Consider the following 11,169-nt stretch of genomic DNA (forward strand, 5'->3'; position numbering starts at 1 on the left):
ATACATATGTGTATATATACATATGTATAACATAACAACATAAAGCCTGCGACCCATTGACTTCACCAGACTGTTGCATTCTTCATTTGAAATGCCGAAACCAATGAAGACACATAAAATCCATGCTCTATTGGGTTAAGGTCCGGTAATTGTCTTGTTGCATGATGAAGCCACCCCCGATTAGTTTGGATGCATTTTTCTGGAAATTGCCAGACAAAATGGTTTTGTAGACTTCAGATTTCATTCTGCTGTTACCATCCCGAGTTACATCATCAATAAAGACTAGTGAGCCCGTTCCAGAAGCAGCCATGCAAGCCCAAGCCATGACATACCTCCACCATGCTTCACAGGTGAGCTTTTGTGTTTTGGATCAGAAGCAGATCCTTTCTTTCTCCATAGTTTGACCTTTCCATCACTTTGGTAGAGGTTACTCTCTGTCTCATCATTCTATAAAACTTTGTTCCAAAACTTTGTACTTTGCAAAATCAATCTGGCCTTACGATTCTTTTTGCTGATGAGTGGTTTGCATCTTGTGGTATGGCTTGTATATTTCTTCTCTCAAAGTCTTCTTCGAACAGTACATTGTGATACCTTCACCCATGCCTTGTGGAGGCTTTCAGTGATGTCACTGCCTGTTGTCTTTGGGTGTTTCTTCACAACTCTCACAATGTTTGTCATCAACTGCCGTTGATAACCTTGGCCGACCAGTTCGATGTCTGTTTCTCAGTACACCGTAGTTTCTTTCTTTTTGACGACATTCCAATTTGTTGTATTGCCTATGCCCAATGTTTGTGCAATAGCTCTGATCGATTTTCCCTCTTTTCTGTTTCAAAATGGTTTGCTTTTCTCCCATAGACAGCTCTCTGGTCTTCATGTTTGCTAAAGAGCAAAATCCCTTTTCACAGGTGAAACCAAAAACAAGCACTATCTAATGTTTAAGCAATCAATCTAAAAGCCAACACCTGAGCAACTAGAAACACCCATCAGTCACATTCTAATACTTTTGCTCACTTGAAAAGTCGGTGGGTTCAAACAAAAAGTGCTCTGTCCTGAGTTGTTTAACACATCTACATGTAAATACCATGAAATAAAAGTTGGAATTCTGAATCTTTGTCTCATATTCATCGTTTGATCATTTGAACCCAAATGTCTTCATTATACAACAAAAACAAAGGAATTGACCTTGCTGTTCCAATACTTTAAGGAGGGGACTATATATATAAACAATAGTGCACAAAAACCCTATTGCTATGGAGCAAACCGGACAGACAGTCAATTAAACATAACATACATGACAACTAAAGGACATTAAACACTGCAAACAATGCAGAAGCTTATGTGTCTCTTCTATATGATCTACCACAGATAGACCAACGATTTACACTCTACCGTACATGTCTCCAGAACTGCTCCTCGGCAAAACATCTACCCCAGCGACTGACATGTGGAGCCTCGGCTGTATGTTGGCTGAACTCGACAGAGGCTACGCTCTCTTTGGTGGCCATACCAAAGCAGACATGTTCTACTCCATCACAAGAGTAAGATTGAGTCATAACAAACCCAGCCTCACCAGTTTTAAGTGCCTAAGACAAGGTATTGAATGTCAATTCCTTTCAGGTTCTTGGCCTCCCACCAATAGAAATGCAGGTTGAAGCAAATGAAAAAAAATTCCGCATTGGTAAGAAAAAAATAAGAATTCAAACTAATGGTACTGGCAATAGCTGTTCTTTTCCTTCTTAAGTTTATTTGTAAAAAAATAGTTACAAAAAAAAAAAAAAGTAAATATATGTTGGATTCATGGCAAGTTCACACCTGTCAGAAGATAAATAAACATAGGTACAGATTTGTTATTCAACTGTTTTTGTTTCTTCGATTAGTCTGGAAGTGCTGGACTCAGCGAAATTATTCCATCGTATGTGTATTTGAATGCTGGTGTGGCAGTGCATTCTTTAATTTTAAATATGTAGTCTTATCAATTTGAAATATAACTCGATATTCTTCTACATCAGAGTTCCCTCAGAATCAAAGTATCTGCTGAGAATATTCATTCATTCATTTCCCGTGCCGCTTCTCCTCACTAGTGTCGTGGGCGTGCTGGAGCCTATCCCAGCTAACTCTGGACAAGAGGCGGGGTACACCCTGAATTGGTCGCCAGCCAATTGCAGGGCACATATAAACAATCATTTGTGCTCACATTCACACCTATAGGCAATTTAGAGTCTTCAATTAACCTACTATGCATGTTTTTGGGATATGGAAGGAAACCGGAGTGATTTGGGCCAAGGAAAAATATTATTTTGGTGCTCATCTCAGAGGCAGCTCTTGGGATTTGTCAGGATTTATCGTTGGCAGATGTCTGCAGTCAATTGAGTGTGCATGTTGTAGGCTATAGTTAATGTCTATTGCTGATGCTACCAAAAAATGAACGTATTTTTCACTTCAGAATTGCCTGCCATCTTTTAAAAATGGGTTTTTATGGCTTTCTGCGTTAATTTAAATAATGTACAGTATTGAAATTATATTTTGATTAAAATGCTGTAAAAAGTCAACATTTGTTTTAATATTTAAGCAGTCTCACTTTTTCCTTCTCCTGAGATTTTCATTCTCTTGGGGTATCACCACACATTCTCTGATATAACACTTCCTTATAAGTCCTACGATGGCCGACAGGCTCATTGCATCTTCTGAGGCTTCTAGTAGTAAGCCTAAGATCCAGAGGAAGATCTGATCATTCAGGAGAAGATAAAATTCCTGGATGTGCTTCGGGAAGGACAAAGTTACACAGCTGTTATATTGAGAATGCTAGAAAAGATTGTAGGGGTATAGGGTTAGGTTAGGTTTTAAAGCACATGGGAGGGGTCAAAATACAAACCCTAATTCCAATGAAGTTGGGAAGCTGTGTAAAATGTAAATAAAAACAGAATACAATGATTTTCTATATTGACCTATATTGCCTACCTACCTATATTGAATTGAACACACTACAAACAAGATATTTAATGTGAAACTGTGATAAATTTTATTTAGTTTTTGCAAATATTCACTCATTTAGAATTTGATGCCTGCAACACATTCCAAAAAAGCTGGGACAGGGGCATGTTTACCACCGTGTTAAATCACCTTTCCTTTTACACTCAATAAGCGTTCGGGAACTGAGTAGACTAATTGTTGAAGCTTTGTAGATGGAATTCTTTTACGTTCTTGCTTTATGTTGAACTTCATTCGCTCAACAGTCCGGGGTCTCCATTGTGGTATTTTGTGCTTCATAATGCACCAGACATTTTCAGTGGGAGACAGCCCTCGTTTACGACGAAGCCACGCTGTTATAATGTGCAGAATGTGGCTTAGCATTCTCTTGCTGAATTAGGCGTTGGATGGCAGCATATGTTGCTCCAAAAGCTGTATGTACCTTTCAGCATTAATGGTGCCTTCACAGATGTGAAAGTTACCCATGCCATGGGCACTAACACATCTCTATACCATCACACATCCTGGATTTTGAACTTTGACACAATGTCCATGATTTTCAAATACAATTTGAAATGCGGACTTGTCAGACAACAGCACACTTTTCCACTTTTTCTCAGTCCATCTCAAATGAGCTTGGGCCCAGAAAAGCCAGCCGGCAGTATTGCTGTGTGTTGTTCATATCTGTCTTTCACTTTATATATTAGTTTTAACTTGCATCTGTAGCTGTAGCAATGAAAACTTCCTGAGCCCTTGTGCAAATATCCTTTACACAATGTTGCTGTTTTTTAATACGGTTACGCCTAAAGCCTCGGGCTTTCAATGTTGGTTTTCACCCTTGCCACTTACATGTGGTGATTTCTCCAGATTCGCTGAATCTTTTGTTGGTATTATGGACCGTAGATGATAAAATCTCTTAAAATTCTTTGCAAATGAACATTGAGAAACGTTGTTCTTAAACTATTGGATGACTTTACAAAGGGGTGAACCCTGTTCATCTGTGGAAAGTTCCAAACAAGTGTCTTTTGAGCATTCCTCAACTTTCCAAGTCTCTTGTTTCCGTCCCGGCTTTTTTGGAACGTGTTGCAGGTATCAAATTCAAAATGAGAATATTTGGAAAGAAAAAAAAAAAAAACATTAATCAGTTTGAACATTAAGTCTCTTGTCTTTGCAGTGTATTCAATGGAATATATGTTGACGAGAATTTGCAAATCATTGTATCCTTTTTTTATTTGTTTTACACAACTTTCCAAATTAATTGGAATTGGGGATTCAATGTTTTTATAAGGCCTACAGTAGAGATTTTCACTTATTGCGAGTGGGTTTGGAACATAGACGCTGTGATAAATGGTGGTTCACTATGAAAACAAATGTTGCACAAGTTTGTTTTGCGCACCATTTCTACTTTGGATAAGCTGTTGAGTAAGAAAACATACAGTGGTAATACCACATTTATCTTCATAGGTGTTTGATTATGACTTACCTGTAAGCGCATTTGTTCACAAGAGTTACGGGTGAAGGAGGCCCAACATTATCATTCCTTGAATTGTTTTTTTGTTACTTTTTGACTTTCTCTTTTTTTTTTTTTTTTTTTCTCTCCCCAATGCAGGCAGCCCGGACATTGAATCCTCAAAACTGCATAAAAATACACTGGCCATAAGGATAAGGTCAAGCAATCCAAAGTTTCTGGATTTCATTTCGTACTGCTTGGAGTAAGAGCACATACTATCTAATACTTATATTGTCAAACAGTAGGTCTACATGAATGTCCATTAAGTGCATGTATATTGTTTATCAGATATGATACAAAGAAACGCCTAACACCAGAACAGGCTTTGCGTCATCCATGGATCCTAAACACAGATGCGCCGAAACCAATGAAGACAACTATTAAAATGAGTGAGTCAATGCTAATAATGTACACTGTAATTATGAAAACATCAGTAATATAAGAGCTATTTTCATACCACTTTCGCACTGACTGAAATATCTGGATGACCATTGGAATTACAAGAAATTGTATTATTTGGGGTTATATACAGTTGCAAATACAGTAGACCCCACATATTTTTCTTTTTGTTTATTCTTTTTTTTGGCAGCAACCAACCCTGAAAGTGCTTATTAGGGGTTTAATAATTTTTGGGGTGAAAATAATAATAATTATTATTATTTGTTTTTGAATGCAATTATAATGAGTGTCAATTATCCACTGATTTTTGCTATTCATGGTCCGGCCCGGTCCCCCCTCCCCCATGAATAGTGGGGTCCACTGTACTTGAATATCCTTAAATTCATAAATTGTTTATAAAACATGATTTGATCTTCATCTAATTCACAACTACAGATAAACAGTTTCCTCATCTCAGAGGCAGCTCTTGGGATTTGTCAGGATTTATCGTTGGCAGATGTCTGCAGTCAATTGAGTGTGCATGTTGTAGGCTATAGTTAATGTCTATTGCTGATGCTACCAAAAAATGAACGTATTTTTCACTTCAGAATTGCCTGCCATCTTTTAAAAATGGGTTTTTATGGCTTTCTGCGTTAATTTAAATAATGTACAGTATTGAAATTATATTTTGATTAAAATGTTGTAAAAAGTCAACATTTGTTTTAATATTTAAGCAGTCTCACTTTTTCCTTCTCCTGAGATTTTCATTCTCTTGGGGTATCACCACACATTCTCTGATATAACACTTCCTTATAAGTCCTACGATGGCCGACAGGCTCATTGCATCTTCTGAGGCTTCTAGTAGTAAGCCTAAGATCCAGAGGAAGATCTGATCTTTCAGGAGAAGATACAATTCCTGGATGTGCTTCGGGAAGGACAAAGTTACACAGCTGTTATATTGAGAATGCTAGAAAAGATTGTCGGGGTATAGGGTTAGGTTAGGTTTTAAAGCACATGGGAGGGGTCAAACTACAAACCCTAATTCCAATGAAGTTGGGAAGCTGTGTAAAATGTAAATAAAAACAGAATACAATGATTTTCTATATTGACCTATATTGCCTACCTACCTATATTGAATTGAATACACTACAAACAAGATATTTAATGTGAAACTGTGATAAATTTTATTTAGTTTTTGCATTAATTCACAACTACAGATAAACAGTTTCCTCAAACTATCCACACAATTATGTTTCCATATTTTTATTGAACACAACGTGTAAAACGTCACAGTGCAGGGTGGTAAAAGTATGTGAACGTTTTGATTTAATTAGTGGTTGAACGTCCTTCGGGAGCAAAAACCTCAACCAAACCTTTCCGTTAGATCCACATCAGACCTGGAAAATTGTCTGGACAAATTTTGGGACCACTCCTCTTTTTAAACCGTTTCAGTTTGTCAGTATTCCTGGGACATCTGGTGTGAATTGGTCTTTTACAGTCATGCCACAGCATCATAATTGGCTCAAGGTCAGAGCTCTGACTAGGTCACTTCAGAAGCCCACTTTGACTTTCCTTTAGGTAGCTGTCTTGTTGCATTACCTGTCTTCTTTTAAACTTCAATTGGCAGACAGATAATCTTACATTCCCCTGTAAAATGTCATGATGAACCTGGGAATTATATTTTCCCATCAATGATAGCAATAGTTCTAGGCCCTGACGCAGGAACACAGTCCCAAACCATGACACACAAGACAATTGAAATGATTTTTTTTAGATAACCACAGTGTTGTGTTTTTCCTTCCAAACAACACACAGAATACTTTCAGTAGTGCTGTGAAACAATCATGCACACATTTACAAGCTTAAACCTGTGGCAATGATTTTAGGGACAGTTCCGCTCGATAGACGCATCTATCGAGCTGAGCCTTTCGTGATTGACATGCTACCCCAATTCCAATGAAGTTGGGACGTTGTGTTAAACATAAATAAAAAAAAAAAAGGAGACAATGATTTACAAATCATGTTCAACCTATATTTAATTGAATACACTACAAAGACAAGATATTTAATGTTCAAACTGATCAAATTGATTATTGATTGATTGATTATTTTTAGCAAATAATCATTAACTTTGAATTTTATGGCTGCAATACATTCCAAAAAAGCTGGGACAGGTGCCAAAAAAGAACACCTGTTTGGAACATCCCACAGGTCAACAGGCTAATTAGGAACAGGTGGGTGCCATGATTGGGTATTAAAGGAGATTCCCTGAATTGCTCTGTCATTCACAAGCAAAGATGGGGAGAGGTTCACCTCTTTGTGAACAAGTACATGAGAAAATAGTCCAACAGTTTAAGGACAATGTTCCTCAACGTACAATTGCAAGGAATTTAGGGATTTCATCATCTACGCTCCATAATATCATCAAAAGGTTCAGAGAATCTGGAGAAATCACAGCATGTAAGCGGCAAGGCCGAAAACCAACATTGAATGCCCGTGACCTTCTATCCCTCAGGCGGCACTGCATCAAAAACCGACATCAATGTGTAAAGGATATCACCACATGGGCTCAGGAACACTTCAGAAAACCAATGTCAGTAAATACAGTTCAGCGCTACATCCGTAAGTGCAACTTGAAACTCTACTATGCAAAGCAAAAGCCGTTTCTCAACAACACCCAGAAATGCCGCCGGCTTCTCTGGGTCCGAGCTCATCTAAGATGGACTGATGCAAAGTAGAAAAGTGTTCTGTGCCACTTTTCAAATTGTTTTTGGAAATTGTGGACGTCTGGGCCAAAGAGGAAAACAATCATCCGGACTGTTATGGATGCAAAGTTCAAAAGCCAGCATCTGTGATGGTATGGGGCTGTGTTAGTGCCAATGGCATGGGTAAATTACACATCTGTGAAGGCACCATTAATGCTGAAAGGTACATACAGGTTTTGGAGAAACATATGCTGCCATCCAAGCAACGTCTTTTTTAACGGACACCCCTGCTTATTTCAGCAAGACAATGCCAAACCACATTCTGCATGTGTTACAACAGCCTGGCTTCGTAGTAAAAGAGTGCAGGTACTGCCTGCAGTCCAGACCTGTCTCCCATTTGAAAATGTGTGGCGCATTATGAAGCGTAAAATACAACAATGGAGACCCCAGACTGTTGAACAGCTGAAGCTGTACATCGAGCAAGAATGGGAAAGAAGAAGAAGAAGAATCATCTTTTATTGTCATGAACATGAATGCATGTACACGAAATTTCTTCTCTGCATTTAACCCATCACAGTGAACACATACACGTTAGTGAAACACACATTAGACCAGCTCTACACCCTCAACAGAGTCCTTGAGGGAGCATGGGAGTTTGCGAAATCAGTCTACATGTGTTTTGTAGACTTGGAGAGGGTATTCGACCGTGTCCCCTGGTAGTTGTTGTGGGGGGTGCTCTGGGACTATGGGTTACTGGACCCCTAATGTGGGCTGTTAGGGCCCCGTACAACCTTTGTCAGAGTTTGGGCCACATTGCCGGCAGTAAGTCAGATTTGTTTCCAGTGAGGGTGGGACTCCTCCAAGGCTAATCTTTGTCACCAATTTTGTTCATAACTTTCCTAGACAGAATTTCTAGGCATAGCCAAGGCATTGACGTGGTCCGGGTTGGTGACCTCAGTGTGATGTCTCTGCTCTTTGCAGATGATAGTGTTCTGTTGACTTCAACAAGCCGCAATCTCCAACTCTTACTGGAGCTGTTTACAGTAAAGTGAAGCTGTTGGAAAAGGGTGGTGTTCCCTCTCCAGGTCAGGGATGAGGTCCTACCCCAAGTGGAGGAGTTCAATTATGTTGGGGTGTTTTTCACAAGTGAATAAAGAATGGTGCGGATGATTGATAGGCGGATCGGCGCAGCGACAGCAGTCATGCGGCCTCTGTATAAGTCTGTCGTGGTGAAGAAGGAGCTGAACCGAAAAGGCTATTGATTTACCAGTCAATCTATGTTCCTACCCTCTCCTATGGTGGGTCGTAACCAAAAGAAAAAAATTGCAGCTAAAAGCAGCCGAAATGAGTTTCCGCTGCATGGTGTCTGGGCTCTCACTTAGAGATAGGGTGAGAACTTCGGTCATCCGGGAGGGGCTGCTGCTCCTCCACATCAAGAGGCGTCAGATGAGGTGGCTAGGACATCTTGTTCAAATGCTTCCTGGATGCCTCCCTGATTTGGTGTTCCAGACATGTCACACAGGGAGGAGGCCCCAGGGAAGAGCCAGGACACGCTGGAGATACTATAGCCCCTTCTCCATGACAGGAACCTTTTTAAGAAACTTCCCTATCTTCCCTGGTAGTTTGAGTTCCCCACTGTGTTTGAGTTCCCCACTCTGTTTGTAGCAAAACACTGTCTCAGTACTAAAGGTTCCCCCAGGGTCATTTAGTTCCTCCAAGCAACTAAGGTCTTCTCTGGATGTTCCCAGAACGCTTAAGGAGGTAGGCTGTTCTGAGAAACGCTGATCGGTTGACACTAACATGCTTGCGCCTCTGCGGCCGGCCGGCCGGCCTGGCGCCGGTGTCACCTCAGCCGTCTGCTGCACATGCCCGCGTGGGCTTGTGCCTCCCCGGCTGGCTGGCCCACTTCTACCATCTTCCTGCAGACCCAGCCACCTCATCGGCGGTAACTCCTTATCCCGCTTTGGTCCGGGTGGCCCGCTACTTAGCGAGACTGAGACACAGCTGCCCTCTTGTGGACCCATGTAGTTTTATGATGAGCAAGAATGTGAATTTTGACACGCAAATTGCGATGTAAATCCGCTTATTTTGAGCATTGGTACAGGAAATATAAAAATATAAATATATATATATATATATATATATATATATATATATATATATATCTACAGTGTATACAAACTGTACGATGTGATATACTTACAAGTTAGATATTACATTACATCATAGCACATGGTGACTAAAAGGTCCATAAAAGGCATGTGAGCTGGTGTTCTCAAAAGCTTGAGAACTCACATTTAAAAAAGTAATCTCCTAATTGCCAAGACACTGGAAAAACTTGGGTTTCTGAATAAAAATTTATATATACAGTTTTATAAAGATAAAAGCTCCCTGCTTCAAAGACCAGGTTGGTGTTGCAAATGACAATCAGTTCTCAATTGCCTTACGTGGATAAATATATGATTAGGGTAAGGTTTTAAAGGCACCAAAGATATTTTAAACTTAGATTAAGATATAAAATAATACATTAACTTGAAAGATTGAGTTATGCTGTGTTAAGTAGCATGTAGTTGACGAGCAAAGCTCTTGACTCTTCACCAGGAAATAACTTTTGCTTAGGATGTGCCTTTTTCTGTTTGCGCTTGGCTAGTTGCAGCTATACTGTCCTGATTATCCAAATAATTCTTCCACATTCTTCTGCTTGCCGCTGACTAATAAGCGAAAGATCCAGTGGTGTGTTCTGAAACATTTTGGTTCACTTGGGAAATGGAAGAATCCCATCCCAACTCAGAGGAAGTGAATTATAGGTGTGAAAGCACCCAAAGATTAACTGCAAAATGACACATGATGATTTATACTCAGTTGGTATGAGAGCACACATAGCATTTAAAAAGGCTGAAAATAATATTTCTCTTTTTTGTCCACCCCTACACAGGTGTCAAAGCAGCCAAAACCAGCTTACTAAAGAGAGACAAAATTGCACCACCCCTGTTGCAGCCATTGGTACTACATAAATAGTGACCCCTGAACCCTTGGACATTGGGATTAAACACTACATGCTTGTATAAAAATACATGCATATATTAAAAATTGTGGGTATATCATAATAGCAAACTTAGCTGAGTCAGTAGCAGAGTTATAGAGGCAATGGGAGCAACAAGGAGATGCCTAAGCACCAGCTACTAGTTTGCAAGGCCATGACTCCAAGGACTCCTAAGGCTCTACAGACCTACCTAAGGAATACCTGAATTGACTAAGAGAATGCCTACATCTCTGCCCAACAAATGGATACTTAGAGAACATGGCAGCATGCAGGCATACAGCAGTGTGCTGATCTTCAACAACTCAATGCCAAAATAACAGGAAGCCAGCTTCAAGACCATTGCACATTTCACCATCAAGTGCATCTTAAACCAAAATAATGCATACTTAATTTACAGTGCCATTTTTATAGTGCCTTTCGACCTCCAAGGTACTCACCTAATGATGATGGTGTGTACTGACATAGCATCAAGGCTAATTTGGGATAACGTCCTCAAAAATCTTTTGACAGACGAGACTTTGTGACTCTACTACCTGAGCCATACCACTCTGTGCACCCTGAAGTCC

At 39.8% G+C, this 11,169-nt stretch overlaps 1 protein-coding gene across 1 annotated transcript in view; it reads left to right on the forward strand.

The window, feature by feature from the left end:
- Nucleotides 1-10,578, forward strand: part of LOC133402347 (dual specificity tyrosine-phosphorylation-regulated kinase 4-like) — a 26,722-nt gene extending 16,144 nt beyond the window's left edge. Inside the window, 5 exon segments of the mRNA XM_061675922.1 lie at nucleotides 1,366-1,538; nucleotides 1,618-1,678; nucleotides 4,577-4,679; nucleotides 4,766-4,866; nucleotides 10,496-10,578. Coding sequence (XP_061531906.1) covers nucleotides 1,366-1,538; nucleotides 1,618-1,678; nucleotides 4,577-4,679; nucleotides 4,766-4,866; nucleotides 10,496-10,578 — 521 coding nt within the window.
- Nucleotides 10,579-11,169: the final 591 nt, after the last annotated feature.

Source organism: Phycodurus eques, chromosome 5, assembly GCF_024500275.1.
Source record: "Phycodurus eques isolate BA_2022a chromosome 5, UOR_Pequ_1.1, whole genome shotgun sequence".
Classification (NCBI taxonomy): Eukaryota; Metazoa; Chordata; class Actinopteri; order Syngnathiformes; family Syngnathidae; genus Phycodurus; species Phycodurus eques.